Source organism: Pezoporus wallicus, unplaced genomic scaffold (assembly GCF_028554395.1).
Source record: "Pezoporus wallicus isolate ANWC-B61680 ecotype Strahan unplaced genomic scaffold, APGP_CSIRO_Pwel_v1 contig_13942, whole genome shotgun sequence".
In the NCBI taxonomy this organism is placed as follows: domain Eukaryota; kingdom Metazoa; phylum Chordata; class Aves; order Psittaciformes; family Psittacidae; genus Pezoporus; species Pezoporus wallicus.
In genome coordinates this window covers 247,936-264,124 of record NW_026640476.1, presented here as the reverse complement: position 1 = coordinate 264,124, position 16,189 = coordinate 247,936, and the positions used below count along the sequence as shown (strand labels likewise).

At 43.8% G+C, this 16,189-nt stretch overlaps 2 protein-coding genes across 6 annotated transcripts in view; one reads left to right on the top strand and one right to left on the bottom strand.

Moving 5' to 3' along the window:
* Positions 1-6,346, top strand: part of TMC5 (transmembrane channel like 5) — a 29,245-nt gene extending 22,899 nt beyond the window's left edge. For 3 of the 4 annotated variants that reach the window (XM_057418976.1, XM_057418977.1, XM_057418979.1), the window contains 8 exons: positions 703-836; positions 1,162-1,209; positions 1,975-2,148; positions 3,560-3,638; positions 3,950-4,042; positions 5,158-5,259; positions 5,548-5,593; positions 6,164-6,346. In XM_057418976.1, the coding sequence (XP_057274959.1) occupies positions 703-836; positions 1,162-1,209; positions 1,975-2,148; positions 3,560-3,638; positions 3,950-4,042; positions 5,158-5,259; positions 5,548-5,593; positions 6,164-6,279 (792 nt within the window). In that variant the 3' untranslated portion in view covers positions 6,280-6,346. The remainder of the gene's footprint in view (positions 1-702; positions 837-1,161; positions 1,210-1,974; positions 2,149-3,559; positions 3,639-3,949; positions 4,043-5,157; positions 5,260-5,547; positions 5,594-6,163) is intronic. The other variant, XM_057418978.1, reaches the window with a different exon arrangement.
* A 2,160-nt stretch (positions 6,347-8,506) lies between these two features.
* GDE1 (glycerophosphodiester phosphodiesterase 1) lies at positions 8,507-15,129 on the bottom strand. 2 transcript variants are annotated; one of them, XM_057418985.1, is made up of 6 exons: positions 14,827-15,129; positions 13,005-13,180; positions 11,922-12,027; positions 11,090-11,182; positions 9,899-10,110; positions 8,507-9,505 (listed from the first exon to the last, which is right to left on the bottom strand). In XM_057418985.1, the coding sequence occupies exons 1-6, from the start codon at positions 15,079-15,081 to the stop codon at positions 9,358-9,360; spliced, it is 990 nt and encodes a 329-aa protein (XP_057274968.1). In that variant the 5' UTR covers positions 15,082-15,129; the 3' UTR covers positions 8,507-9,357. The 2 variants fall into 2 exon arrangements, with proteins under 2 accessions (XP_057274968.1, XP_057274969.1); XM_057418986.1 differs by lacking the exon at positions 11,090-11,182.
* Between the last annotated feature and the right edge of the window lie 1,060 nt (positions 15,130-16,189).

Below are 16,189 nucleotides of genomic sequence, written 5' to 3'. Positions count from 1 at the left end.
CTTCTTTGGGCAACCTGTGCCAGTGCTTCACCACCCTCACAGTAAAGAACTTCTTCCTTATATCCAACCTAAACTTCCCCTGTTTAAGTTTTAACCCGTTACCCCTTGTCCTATCAGTCCCTAATGAAAAGTCCCTCCCAAGCATCCTTGTACCCCCCTTCAGATACTGGAAGGCTGCTATGAGGTCTCCATGCAGCCTTCTCTTCTCTAGGCTGAACAGCCCCAACTTTCTCAGCCTGTTTTCATAAGGGAGGTGCTCCAGCCCCCTTATTATCCCTCGTGGCCTCCTCTGGACTGATCCCGACAGCTCCATGTCCTTCATGCACTGAGGTCACCAGAAGTGTACACAGTATTCCAAGTGGGGTCTTATGAGAGCAGACTAGAGGGGCAGGATCACTTCCTTTGACCATGTTGCTGTCAAAACTCATGTTCCCTAAACTATGGGTTTACATATGCTACAAAAGCAAACTCTGCCCAGCAGAGTCCTGAAGAACCCGTTGTTTTGTCTCTTACTACTTAAAGATGATATTCTTGACATTTTCTACAGTTTATCTGTCATAGTCTTATAAAAGAAGGTATTGGAAACTTGACGCATGCTATTCCAGAAACTGCTGCCAGCAATTTCAATGGGATTGACTTAAACTGAGTTGCCGTGGCAGGTAACACCATTCCAACAGTCAGTGTGTCTTCATCTCTTTAAAGGTCAGTCTAATGATGAATTGCCAACCCCCTCGCAAAGTCTGGAGAACTGCTCAAATGACAACAACCTTCATGTTCCTGCTGTTTTTCCCTTCCTTCCTTGGAGTTCTGTCTGTCATTGGAGTCACTGTCTGGAGGTGTGAAAGATCACTGGCATTCAAGCCTGCTATGCTATGCTGTGTGACCTGATACAACACAGAATAACTTGTGGTTTTCTGTTGATAAAGCTGTATTAGTTGCTAATGGAAGGTTTCAGATGTTCGTGAGCTGTTCTGCAGTCTGAAAACAAGGCATGCTCAGTGAGTTTGCAAGAATATGGTTAACACGTAAGAAAGTAGGAGGAGAAACAAGGTTACATTGAAGTTTTGGGTTTTATTTAAATGGCGCAGCAAATTTGGCTTTTCCTCCTCCATAAAGGTTTCGGTGACTTAGTCCTAGGTCCTGAGCTTATTCATGTTATAGGCCATACTGGGTCTGCAGTGGAAAAGTAGCTGGAAAAACTCAATTGAGGTAAACGTCTGGATTATTTATGAACTTCAGGGACTCTTTTTGCAGTAGGTGCTGACCTCTGCAATAATGCATCTTGGTTGTTACCAGGAGTTTAAAGCTGCTTTGTTTACCTGCACATCACTGGCCACAGTAAGGAGGGCAGCATGGCTACCCCTTTTCTTTTGCCTGGCAATTCTCAGCCACATGGTTGTGATGCTTAGTAAGGCAGGTGACTACACATGAAACCAGGTGGGATGCAGTACTTCAGAGCAAACGTTTCCAGATTGCAGGTCAGAATTTCAGGCTGTCTGCAGCAGTTGAGTTTCAAAGCAAACAATACTTTCCTATTTCAGTCTACCTGAAAATGTTAATTCTTGCTATAGGCTGCCTTACTTCAACACATCCTGTTGTTACTGAAAATCTGTAGTGACTGATATCTTCAAAGGCAAGGTGAAATGATGTGGGTGAAACTTTGACAATCTGGGTTTTCTATTAGCTGTAGCTTGTACTACTGATCAACTTGTTGCATTTATGTCAAGGGCTTGGTACCTGTCCAGAGCAGCAGGGTCTCTTATCTTTCACTGCGTAGTCTGGGGTGGGCATTTCAATGGCTGGAGAGTGACCCAAGTGAAAAATCAAACAGAGATCATGGAAATTCCTGGGCGGTCCAAAGAGAGCAGTGGGCTGTAGCAAACTAATGAACATCTTAATGCACAAAATCACAATGTTAACTAAATCACTGGTCAACATATAAAGCTTTAAGTAGCTGTTTTCTCACACTTTCAGGTTAAAACCTTCAAATGAATGTGGTCCTTTCAGAGGTTTGTCTTCTATGTATGCTGCAGTCTCCGAGTGGGTAGCAATACTGGAAAATTACACTGCTTCAAAATGGGTAGTGTGGATCTACCATAACTTAATTACAAGTGAAATTTTCTTCTTCGTCCTATCCGTTTCTATCCTGTAAGTACCTGTAAATTGAAAGCACTGGAAAAGGACCTGAAGTGGAAAAAACTGCCTCTGACACAGCCATTCTTCGTTAAAATAATTGCAAGGTCATTTTTAAAGTATCAGAAATGGTTAATATATTGGAAATTCATGTATTTGAAGTACATAAAGAAGTTATAAAACCTATTCCTTTTGTGTTGGGGTGACAAAGCTCTTTACAAACCAACTTCATGCTAACCCTAGGATACACTGCTTTTAACTGAGTATTTCTTGTTTACTGTGCCTAGGCAGATCTTATTACCAGTGGCACACTTTGCCTCAGGAACATCAGTGAAGAGAAACACGCTGCATACACTTGGCAGCATAGATTGCATTTCTGTTTTTTTTTTCACCATTGCTTTTTTAGTTTCTTCCTTCCTCATTGCGTCATAAATCAGCAGGGAAAAGCCAGCTTTCACAAGCACAGCCAGTACAGGTCAAATGTATACTAGGACTCTGAGCAACATAAAAAGCAGAAGTCTGGGAGGTGGTTGCTTTGACTTTTCTGACCATTTCTCATCAATGGAGTCATAAGAGGAGATGATAGCATGTAAAGGATAGCTGAAATACCAGAGGCACACTGTGGTGGAAGGGCATAGTAGTGCACAAACAGTGTGTTCAAGTGAACACACTACATAGGGAAATGCTATTAAGTAGGTTGCAGTCTGCTTCCAGCTAATCTCTGGTAAATTCACATACTGTCCACTTGGCTGAAGTATATTATTTTGGCAAACCCAGTATGTAGGTTTGATGGTGTAGCTGTGCTGCCTGGTATTTCTGGTATAGGCCACACACACTGAAGAACCCAAACCTGTCCTGATGAAACCAGATCTCACTCATTCTGGTGGGACCAAGACTGACCTGGAAGCAGTAGGTGTTCAGTGTTGTGATTTAGACCAGGCATATATGTAAGCAAGTGACAAAAAGTTGGATAAGAGCATTAGGCTCCTATTTGTTATCTGAAATGCACCTTGTATTTTTTGTCTTACTTTAATTGTACCTTTCATTCAAACACAGGTCCACAAATCTTTGAGTCTTTTCCAAGAGAATGTTTTAAACAACTTCATGTGTTTGCCATTCCTTGTGTAAATGTAATTGTATACATCTATTTTTTAATACATGTGTGTGTATGTGTATATATATGTATATGTGTATATATGTGTGTGTATCTATAGATAACAGAATCATAGAATGGTCTGGGTTGGAAGGGACCTTAAAGATCGTCTAGTTCCAACCTTCCTGCCATGGGCAGGGGCTATATATGTGTGTGCTTGTGTGCATCTTGTAACAGATAACATTCTGTTTAGGCAATGACTAGGAGGGAATACTCATGGGTGGGAGTGCTCATATGCTGGACTTTTTTTTAATATTATTTTTTATTTTTTAGAGTTATTGTTTATCTTTACTGGCAAATAATAGAAGGAAGAAAGATCATGATCAAACACTTACAAAAGCAAATTATTAATGTAAGTTTGACTTTCAGCTTTATCTGTTTAAAAAAACTTGGCTTCCTTGTTGATTGTCTCATGGCACAATCAGTGCTATTGTGGAGCTGTGATCTGCTTTTCCTTTGAGAGGGCAAGGGGGGTGGGAGCCTTCCGCCATGGGAGCTGCAGGGAAACTCAGAGTTGTTGCAGAATGATTTTACCCTCAAGCTGTGCTGCTGTAGCTCCTTCTGTAGATGGATTACTTTAGCATAAAAGGAATTGTAATGATTATTGTGGTCAGTGGTTGCTTACAGGCCTTGAGCTAATGATCAAATGCGTCTTGACCATAGGGAGGAAAAGATAAAGTGTTTTTACTTGAAAAACTACGGGCACTGCAAATGGCAAAGCAAACCCCACCTGCACCAGGAGGACAAGGCCAGCAGGTCAGTCTGATAGTTTAGATACCATCTCAGTTATGTGCTTGGTGCAGTTTCATGGGGTTCCTCTAGCCTTGCAAACAGGCTGGCATGCTGGGATATGTCTGGTTTTGAAGTTTCATGTAAGTTGATTGACGGCTAATTAACTCCAGGCAGGAAGAGGATACCATGGAAGTTGCCTAACTATGTGTTCCAGACTAGAATTCAGCATGGGAAGAATATAGAGAAGTTCTTACCCTCACTAGACATTGTTTATGATTGTGAAACTGCAAGAAAGCACTCCTCATCTAGGAGTGCAGTGATGGTCACTGAAGGGCTTGGCCCCACTTGAACCTTGCCTAAACTGAGAAGGAAGCTGCCTTCCTTCCCTGACTCTATTTCCTTAGGGTTTCATGGTTTGCTCCTCCACCCAACCTTTTCAGCTGAGGTAAACCTGAGTGCTTTGACCTAACCCCATTTTAAATCCCATATGACATCATAATAGGAGCCTAATTTCTTAAGCTTGAACTTATTTTTCAAGTCAGTCCTGCCCGCTGAGCCATCAAGTTAGTGTTAAAACATGCACATTTAGGTGCTGTGGAGTGTGGTTTTCATTTGGGTTGAGTGAAACACTCTTTGACCCTACATACTGCTGAAGAAAAAGGGTTTGTTCAGTTCCTCTCCTTTCTCCCCATAAAACATATCGCCTGGTATGACTGGCTGTCATTAATGTGATGATACAAATAAAGGTAAATAAACTTTGGTAATAATTGGTATTGATATATTGATAAACAGCAATACATATGTGCTAATATAAACAAATATAAATAAATATTGACTGTAAAGAGGGGACTGTAAAGTGAATGGGCATCTTCTGTCTGCTGGGGATTTTCAAACACTTGACAACCCTGTGGCTGCATCCGGAGTCCCACCTGGGACCCTGAGGGCAGGGTTTGCTACAAAATATGGATGTCCTTGTACTAATTAAGGTCAGATTTCAAAAGGAGATGCCAGAATAATCTTATTGTGGTTCTGATAGAAGAGCCGCCTCCCTAGAACAAGGGGCATAGGCTTGGGTGGCTGTAAAGTCAGGACTGGAAGCCAGACCATAGTACCACTAATGCAGCTATTCTGTCTTTCAGAGAAGCTCTTCTTCATACCACCCATCCTGGCAGCCTGCCCAGCAAGTGCCAGGCTACCCAGGAAGGGCATTTGACAGAAAACAAAATGCTTCCTACAACGAGGTGAGATGGTCGAAAGCAGAAATCTCTGCTAGATTTCCCTATATAGAGCCTGGGGCAAGGTGGAGACAAGGGGTGCATGTTGAACAAAGAGGTCATCCTGTATGCATAGAAGTAATTTTAAAGATTAATTTGAGCAATTAATCAGAATAGCTGTTGGAATACTTGTACAAGTCTGCTTAAGATCTAGAGAGTTTGGTTGTGTTATAGGTAACCAGTATCTTGAAGTATAAGATAAATGGCACATAAAGGAAACATCAACCTCAATCTCCCTGTGAATTTTGTTTTCAGTATCCCTATGCTGCTGGGATCTTAAGGGGGACTGGCTTCCCACAAGGTAAGCAACAAATGCTGAACACAGAAAACAGCTTGTAGAAGCTCAGCTCAGTAAAAGTGTTTGTTACAATACAGACACTGCTCATAACAGATGTAAGAGAGGCAGGATTTAGCATCTTGTCTGAAGAGAAAACAAAAAGACCAGGGGTTTGGGGTAAACATTTCCTATAGGGTGTGCTTGTTGCGGTGTTGGTGGTGACTTCTGAAGACTGATCACAAGCTTCTGTATGCCAGAGAGTTGAATTTCTTTGGGTAAATGAGATGTTTTGTTTTATGGGAGCAGCCACAAGCAAGAATATTACATCACATTAGAGAGATGTTTTATATCTTGGTGTGAACCTCATCAGAGGCTATTAATGATGTAGAGTCCCTAGGACACGGTATGTCCAGAACATAAAAAAACTATGGAAACTTAGTGTGGTAGGTTGAACTATTCCTGGTTTACACAAATATGTAACTGCGTTCCAAATATGGGGCAGATGAGACACTTCAAAAGCATGCGGCACTTCAGTGGGGGTGGTTAGCATAGTGACAACAGCACAGTTAATGTTACTTCCCCTGTGACAAGCAGGGCTGGAGGGAAGCCCACGCAGCAGTGGGTCCTGCATGTCAGAGGCAGTGGTGATCGCTCTGCGGGCCAGAGAAGCAGCTCGGTGGGAATACGAAGATGATGACACCTATCCTTGACTGCGAGCCAGCAGAATCAATAATGAATGTACAGTGAGTGGTGTTCTGCAGAAAGCAGTGATCGATTGCACTATAAGGACTGTGAACCATTGGCACCTCCTTTTTTACCCTTAAATAGAAGAAAAAGATAAGAGAACAAATAGAAAAATGCATTCTGACTGGAGTTTATTATTGTGATGGGGAATATCCTGTGTGTTTGGTTTGGTTTTGAAGTAGGGATACTGTGCTGACAGCCTTCTCCAGGACTGGCTCACACCCTGACACTGTAAAGATCCCTCCACAGCAGTCACTTGCTCTTGACTAAAGACAGGAAACTTGTGCCTTATTGTAAATAAAGCTTTGTTCCAAAACTATTTTTATAACAGTTATATTGTTCAAACTGCTTTTATCTAATCTAAACCAAAAGCAATGCATTGGCCAAATAAAAATAGAAGGAAATTAAAGTGCAGTTGTTTTTAACGCTGAAGACATTGGAATGGCTGCAAAATAATTTGTGTGAACCACTTTAAGTTTCTATTCCATTTGCACTTTTCTGAGCCATTGTTATAGCTTATTACAGACATTAGAAGCTATCAAACCCTTTTTTTTAAAGAGTGATTACTCACCAAAAGTCTCATGTGTAAAACCACTGCTTGTAAACAAGAAGTTTATACATCCTTTCCTGTAAAGGGTAGATTGGAAGTAACACAGGTGAGATTTTCTTTATCATGTATGACTTTGAGACACTCGATGCAGCTTCTTTGTATTCAGAGGCACAACTTTGCCCTGGTGATAATTTTTTGTTTTTTTTAGCCCATTTTCTACTACTTCCTGGTTTATTCCTCTCTCACTGCTTTAGACATAAAAATGCCTTAGGGAAGAGGCACATCTTGCTGTCGTGCTTGTAATTTGGTGAAAGGATCCAGAAACAGCCACCAAAGGTACAGAAGAAAAGGATGAACTTTATATACAATGTGAGACCAGAGGTTCAGTTGTATTTAATATGTTTTTCTGCATGCAGAGCTCTGGAATCTGGTTGTGACTACTGATGAACTTAAGGTCCTTTCCAACCCCACCTATTCTGTGAGATGGGCCTGGTGTTTGCACTGAGGACAATGACTCCAGTGCCAGCAACTCGTATAGCAACGGGCACTTGGCCTCCCGCCGGCTGCTCAGGGAGTGCCTGTAGAACATAGCAGCAGAGGTAGAGGTCACAAGCATAGCATACACGTGTGATAGGATGTGCACCAGGAGGTGAGGTGTGGTGGTTCTGCAGTGCAGGGTAGATGAGGGACATGAACTGAAGAGGGTTTGTCTTATCCTGCCATTAAAAATCAGCTCCTTACTCCTATGTTTCTTCATGCTTAGCTATAGCTAAAGGTACAAGCAAAAAAATCCATCACCCCTTGCAGAAGGCAGCATTAATCTGCTGCTAATTCATAGGTTTGGACTTACCTTAACTGGGACAATTGTGTAGTTCTTTCTACCAATGACTGATTTTTACTGTTTTTTTTTTAATTACACTTTGTCTCTTTTGTAGGCAAACCATCGTTTATAGAAGTTTTTTTAAGAGCCCCAGTTGGCTCTGTGAATGAGAAACAATTCTAACCATGAGGCAGGCTCTCAAGAGCATTTATATCCAAAGTACAGTACCCAGCTGCACCCCCAGTCTGCTGTTCCATTTCTGGGAAAGGCAGTTTTCCCCAGCACCTTGTGAAGTGCTCACCCAGTGCACAGTGCAGCACCTCACCTGAAACACAGCAGTGCCTAAGCAGGGAAACATTGAATTCAACACCATCGAAGCAGCACAAGGAACTACCTTACTCAAGTGTGGTTACACTTCCTGGTCAAATATGCACATTGCTACATGCAGCCAACAGTGTCTTGTGAGACTGTGTCTGAATAGCCTGCAACCTGTGACACGTTAAATGCTCAAATTCCTCATTTCCGTTGAAATTAGTATTACATTCTCCTGAAATGAAATCATTAAACTTAGTAACTCCACGTGTTGGCCATGAAGAAAAGGTAGTCTAACTTATGGTACGGCTGGCTCCACACTACTCTTTTAAGCATTGACAGTCTTCTCTAACCACCAGCTCCTTCCAGAGCAGAGCCAAAATTGTTCACTGCATGTTGATGGGAATACCTGGGGTTTTTACATGTCAGAACAGCACACAACCTGCGCTAGCTTTGACAGCGTACATCAATCTGCTGCCATGCAGCTGATAAAGAACACCGTAACTGTGAGTTATCAGATTACTTGTTTATTGTAACTTTTGATTTCAAGTTAAACCTGGGTTACAGTTTCCCACATATCGTTGTGTGTGCCCTTCAATCATCCAAACAATAAGGAAAGTTAAAGACATTTCAGCTCTCATTTGTTCTATTGCTTCCAGTATTCAATACATAGTTTTCTTTAAATAAATACATTCATGTTCTGTGTCATTAGAAGAAATAACCTTCTATCCTCCCTTGGTTCTTTAAAAAGTGTGGAAGATAGGCAGCTATTCAAGTTTTATTCATTGATTCTCACAGTCTACACACTGAACACTGAAATTTGGCTTGCTTTTCCAGGTCAAAACACAGCATAGGCATCTTCCTGTGCAGCAGGAGGGAAACATACGCATGCTCTACCTGGCACCATTATTTTCAGGTTCTGTTTTAAGAACAGTAATATAGATGTTTTTAAGATACCATAAATCAATCTCAAATTATTATACAGTTGTAGAACAGACTGTTTAAATTACAAAAAAAAAAAAAAATATTACTTTAAAACTTGCCACCAAAAATTGCGATTTGGCTTCATAATCAAGAGCTGAACAAAGCAAAGGAAGAGTCTGAGAACCATAAAGCAACAGGTCACTTGTCAAACTGGATCCCTTTGTGTTAGAGTGTGATTTACTCAGACTGCATATTCCTGTACTTTGTCTTTCCCTGGTGTTGCATCAGAAGGTTATTGCATTTGAGGTCTGACCACAGAGCAGAAGTACAGAACCGCTGCTGGCGATCCCATCTGTGCTAGTGGGTACCCTCCTGATGGGGAGTTCACGCTGCCCAGGCAAGAGAGCTTACTTCGGGTGGTGTGTGCGCAGCACAGGTCTAATAATGAGGTTCACAGTCTTCCACCAAGCTGTCGGTGATGTAGTTGGATTCAAGGACACTTTCGTAGTAGCTTTTCTCTGCAAACGTGTTCACTGTCCAGGCAACCACCTGAATCCCTTTTGAAGACCAGTGCCTCACGTAGTCTCTGCAAGGAACAAGGACACCGTAAGAGGAAGGCTGGCACTACCATATTTAAGGCAGACAGTGCTGAGGCTACAGCTGAGTTTTAGTCTCACACCAGTTACCACATCAAGAATGACAGCGCATCCTTTTGCAACGCCATCTTTTTGTGTTTTATTACTGTAAACAACAAAAGCAACAATTTTCTCCCTCTTCAAACATAAAGCATAAGATAAAAATACAGATTAAAGTGATAGAGGCTTAAAGTAATAAAATAGCTTGGGGTAAAGGAATTATTCAAATAACCTTACCCAACACTGAACGGAACACATTGATTAGCACGTACTATGTTAACTCCAGCCTTCTGTACTAACAGAATGGTAATACCTCTCAGTATGTTAGGAAGCTTAACACTTACTGAGAAACAAAATTTTTCTGTACAAGGAGAGCTGAAACCCCACACAATCGCCATAAGAAACTGTGTAAGCTCCAATCTAGAATGACATCCAGCATCATATACAAGTGATGTTTCCAGGAGGAACTGAAACGGGGTGTCCCATCTCCAAAATGGCTCAGTTGCCAAGGCCTGTGTGTTAGTGCTGTTACAACATTTCTGTCAGCTTGTCTCATCTGGAAGATGAAGGAGAAAAGACTCTAATTCATACAAAAACCAAGCTGCATTAAATATGAACTGTGAGAGGTCAGGTACAAAGTGCTAGCTTGCATTTGCAGCTCTCCCCTTCCCCTCCTGATCCTTTTGTCACTCTTTTAGAAAGCTGTTTATGGTATTTCACTGTTTGTTTTTTTCTTTAAAACATACTGAATAAACAACAGCTTTAATGTTATAAAACTGCGTAAGAGGCAATGGAATAAAATACACAATAAATGGACAGGGCAATGAGAATTTGGAAGCAGTTTTAAGAATAGTCTACACTTCCATCAGAACATGAGGTCTATTTAATAGGTCTCTTGTGCACAGATATCTGGCCATATGCCAACTGTAAAAGCGATGCACCTTTTTCTACTCAGCTTTCAGGATGGACAGAGTGCTGTAGGTTCCTATGTGCATTTAATGAGCACAGAGTGATCCAGTAACATTGTACATTATAGAATCACAGGATCAGCTAGGTTGGAAAAGACCTTCAAGATCATCAAGTCCAACGATTATGCCAGCACTGCCAAGGCCACCACCAAACCATATCACTGAGGGCTTCATCTACACCCTTTGCGAACACTTCCAGGGATGGTGACCCCACCACTGCCTTGGGCAGCCTGTTCCAATGCCTGAGCACCCTCTCTGTGAAGAAATTGTTCCTAATCTCCAATCTAAACCTCCCCTGGCACAACCTGAGGCCATTTCCTCTTATCACTTGTTACTTGGGAGGGGAGACCAGCCACCTCCTCACTCCAACCTCTGTTCAGGCAGTTGTAGAGAGCAACAAAGTCCCCCCTGAGCCACCTCTTTTCCAGACTAAATGTATACTTCATTCATTTTCAAAAGTCTTGGCAGTTTTAACAACCCAAAAGTAATCCCAAACTGCAGTTGTGTATCTAACAAATTCCCAGGCAAAACTAAAAAAAACCCAAGTAAATATTGAGGAAACATCACCTTATACACAACATCTGGCATGAAAGAACAGACTATGCTGCTGTTGTATAAAGATGGAAACTCCAGGTAGAGCTGTTTCAGGGCATCAACTGCCTGCCAATTGGAGAGACACTCAGTTGTTATATCTGTACACACACCCATACACACACTGCAAAGTCCTGTTAGAATAATCCCCTTGAAAAATACTTGTGTAGCAACATGGAAATGGAAAACAGGGAGAAAAAAATGGGGTATTGTTTATAGCTTTAACACAGAAATGACACTTTATTTTTTACAACATAAGCATGATTCTGTCTACAGTAGTGAGTAGCATTCTTGGTGTTCACAATACCCTTAAATATATAGTGGATAAAATAAAGCACACCTAGAGTTTATTTCAAGGGGATTTTTTTTTTTTCTCCATATTTTGCTATGCGAGAGAAAATATTCCAATTTGCATAGATTTTTAATGACTGATCATCTGTATCTGCCTTCAGTAACACAAATTACACACAAGAGCAGGATCCCTAGTTGGAGGCTGAAGACAAGGTACCAACTCCCCTCAGCACAGGCTGGGAATTCACTTTGCTTTGTTTCGTGGTGGTGATGTGAGCTGAACTCAATAGTCACACAAGTCTCATGCTGATTTTAAGTTGCAGCTTCCCTGGAAACAGAATGGGACGAGGGAACATGTCTTTGCTTTGACAGCCCAGCTTTGGATGACACAAAGAGCACACCCACTCTCATTCATTAGAGAAAGGATTGTCCTACACATCAGTTTGAGACCAACAGAAAAGCAGGTTAGAAACCCAGAGAAAAGGTGAAAAAAGGTGTCTAGTACAGCAAGCAGTACCTGATTTGCATGGCCTTTGACATCGAAGTAGATTATAAGATTGTGCTGCATAGACTCCACAACAGCTTCTCTCAGAGTTGGTACCTTTTCACCTTGGAACTTGCTCCTGCAGAGACAAAGAACTTCTCACTGGAATGCAGTCAAGATTCACATGTGCACATGCAAGGGCACACAACTACACAGAGCTGTTTCCTAGGGCCTTCTGACTTCACCCTGCTGTGCCTGTGTCCCTAGCCCTGAGCCAGAATCACAGATCCTGGCAGAATAAGCCAAATAAAATGAGGATATAGGAGAAGCAGCTTCACATATCCATAAATTATTCCTGGTAAGGTGACAATACACAGCAGCTGGTTAGTGGTAACTGCCTATGTTCAAGTGATCACCTTCCCAGTAATAGATGGGGAAGACGCTACTTGAACTACAGACTCACAGCTGGTACATTTACAAGAGCCTGGAAATCCCTAATGCAGTGTCTCAGGAGCACACACTAAAAGCTCTTCCTCTAAAAAGAATTCACTTATGATACTGTATAAGTTGCACTGCTATCAAAATGTTAGCAACATATAAAAATACTTTCTCCTGCATACACTGGAAAGGACCTAATCACAGCTCCTACCTGAGGCTACCCAGGAAATCCGTCTGGCTCTTTTTCAACAGTATAATCCTGATGCTTATAATCCCTAAAACACAATCACTCAAGAAATGAATGTGAATAAAATTAATTTTAGAAGTAATTACTCAAGCCAATTTTGACATATCTTGAAACTCCCAGTATCGCTGGTGTCCTGCAGTCAGATTAGGGGAAGCTTATATATAGATTAACCTGTTTCACATTAGGTGCCTGTAGATTTTATCCTTGAAAGCCAATTATCTTGACTCTGCTCCACTGTTCTGATTGCCAGGATATGTAAGGAGAGACAGTCTCATACACTTCTAAATTCAAATCAGAAGCAGCATATGGGACTCATTTTTAAATTTACAGAAGTTTTCACCAGTGATAGATCAAATCAATAATTTTCTTTACCAAGAATATTTTTTTTCACTGTTGAAACTGTAGTTTCGAAACAGCAACAGTTCAGTTACCATAGCCTGTGCTTTGCAGATGGATTAAGCCTCCTAATTTCCTCAAAAGTCAAGTCACGCAATCTTCCAGAGCCATCAGTTGTCCTTTCCACTGTTTCATCATGCATTAGGATGGGAACCCCATCTGCAGTAAATTCGAGATCCAGCTCAACACCCGTTGCTCCATTCTCAGCTGCCTTAAAGAAAAAAGAAGAAGCAAAATCACATACACAACAGGAGAAAGCTTTATAGATATTGAATATAGGCACAGATATAATTTGTATTCTGGCAAAAAGAAAAAAAAAAGATAAACTAGTAATGTTCTATTCAGTAAGCTTGCTCTGTGGAACAAAGTAGGTTTTATTCAAGTTATTGCAAGAAGCATTCATAGATCAACTGAAAGCATATAACTTATTTTACCGCTAAAACCACAGTGCTAATGTCTCAGTCTTGGGACTGGGGCTGTTTCAAGATGAAAATGCAGAAAAGAATCCTGCTTTCTCCTTCTGGTCTAATAACCCCTGAGTCCTCTGTTAATTTTGAAGAGAGAAGGGAAGCAAATGCCTACACTTTAGATAATTTATGGATTAACACTTAGAAGTCAGAGTCAGAGCAGGCCACCATAGTGCCTGCTTGCACAAGGAAAAGTTATTACCCCTCTTTCTATGGCACACAGGTGCAGTATTTCCTGTGAGAGTCAGATTCACCACTCACATGCAGTATGGTCAATCCACCATACACAGTAGATGAAAAACCACCCACAAGCACCACACACCATGCTTGTACTAAATACTAGATGTATGCAGGAAAATCCATGCTCCTGACTGAGGAATGCCCATATTGGAGAGCAATAAGCAGCTGGGCTGCCTTAAAGCATTTCATACATCCTGCTCCTCCCCTGGCTCTTTCCCAGGAACTCCTCAGAAGCGCACCCAAGTGAACTGCAAGCAAGTTGAATTGTTCTCAAGGGCAAATGCCCTCCTGGGAAAAGGGCCAACACAGCAGAAAGACAAATGCCAGGCATGTAACCCAGAGGCTACACCACTAGAGGTTACTCCAGAGGTACCTGCCAAGTTAGTATATTGCACAGCTTCAGGCTTTGTCAGAAGAGCAAGCCTTGCCTTGCCCAAAGGTAAGAAATGATCAGAGCAGCAACGTCCCATCATCACAGGTACACTGCGTTGAGAGGCTGCTAATCACGGTTTCAGATGGTTCTCAGAAGCACCTTCTGAACCCTGGCAGCACCACGGTGCCTCGCAAATGAGGCAGCAGTTAAGTTTCATGGCAGGGCTGTACCAGTGGAGTTCTCACAATATCAGATCTTGCCGCGACTGCGGCTTCTCATTACAGATCTTCAAGGCTGAGACAGCAAACAAGCTGTTACTAGATTGCTGTCTGCTCTCTATATTCTGTTGCAACATCAGCAAAACACAGTATTTCATTATTGCTACACTGCTAAAATATCCACCAGCTCCCCCGAGTCTCGAACCTGACCAAACCGTTCTGATCCCGCTCCGGGATGAAGGACTGACATCCATACACAGCTCCCCGGTGGCAGGTGGAAGAAGCTGGAGTTACTCAGCGCGAGGAGGGCTTGGTGCCTGCTGAGAAGGCAGGTCCTCAAACAGACCCCACAGGCCCGTAGTGCTGCCCACCTACTTCTGCCTCGACACCGGCCTTACGGGGAGACGGGCTCCCGGGCCTCGCCCGCTCTCTGCAGAGCATCGGGCAGCTTCGCCTCACACTTCGAACCTCGTCCGGGCCCCGCGCGTCCCTTGGCGGCTGGGGCCGCCGGGTCGGAGAGGAGCGGCTCGGGGCGCAGTGAGGCCTGTTGGATGCTGACCTGTCGGATGGCCGCCAGCGTGTTCTCGGGCGCGTCGTGCGCGCCGCCGCGGTGGGCGATGCGGGCGGCGGTGCCGCGGGGCCGCAGGACGCGCTGTGCGCTCTGGGGCGCGGCGGGCTCCAGGCTGAAGAGGTGCAGCGCCAGGTAGAGGCCGGCAGTCAGGAGGCCGGACAGCGCCGGGCTGCGGCTCAGCGCCAGCGCCACCACCAGCAGAGCCGTGAGCGACCCCAGCAGGCCCTCCCCGCGGCACAACATGGCGGCGGTGCCCGCCGGGCCGGGCCGGGCCGGGCCGAGCCGAGCCGAGCCGAGCCGAGCCGAGCCGAGCCGAGCCGGGCCGAGCCGGGCCGGACAGCACCGAGACCGCGAACACGCCTTGGGGCGACAGCTACGGCAACACCGCCCCGCCCCAGCTCAGCCGCCAGCAGCCAATCGGTGCCCGCCGCTCCCAAGCCTGCAGCCAACCAGCTGTCCCCGCCCCCTGCCGCGCTGAGGGCCGGGGGAGGCGGTGGCGGGAGCCCCCCCTGCCCTCAGGTAATGGTCAGAGCAATGGTGCGAGGTGCGGGGGGTTCCAGGTTAAGCATAAATGTGATAGAGCTAGCTGTGTACGCTGTGTAGCTAACTGTCCCTCACGCCTGCTTGTGGACACAGTGTTCTCACCGGAGAATGGATAATTGGTGCATGAACTCTGAATAATCCCGAAAGCAAGGCCATGAGAGGCCCGAGGAAGCTTCAGCAAGCAAGATAAGAAGCTGGAATTCATCGAGTTAATGAGAACTGTGGACTGTTGGCAAGCTTTTGAGGTCAGGTTCTCACACCTGTGCTTAACCAATTATATGTTAGTCACTAAGGGTCTTCAAGACGTGTATCCAATCATAATATGCCAAATCACTGTGTTTGTGAGCAAGTGTGTTGCAGCTTTGCAATAAATGGCTTTTGTCTGATCACATTGATCTCTGACTGAGTCCATATTTTTTCTGCGGCACCTGCTCCCAAGCTAAACCCGAGACTAAACCCCAGTGCTGTGAGGAGGGCCGAGAGCCCGAGAGCCATCCGACCGACAGACCCACATTCCCTCTGCTCAGGGAGGTGTCTGCTGGAGAGGGATGCTCGCTCCTGGCACTGTTGGTGACAAAAGGGAAGAATGCAGAGGAAAAAGCAACAAGACAGGGAAATCGGTGAAGCTTGAGGAAACTGGGCTTGTTTGGTACAGAAATAGAGTGGCAACGCAGAGGAGATAGCAGTTTGTATTCACATAAATGAGGATTTTGAGGTTTTTTTTGTGTTCTCTGTGGGAAGGATGTGAAGAAACTGACTGCAGTGAGGGGCTCTTGCCAACCAGAAGTGGAATAGGCACCAGGTAATC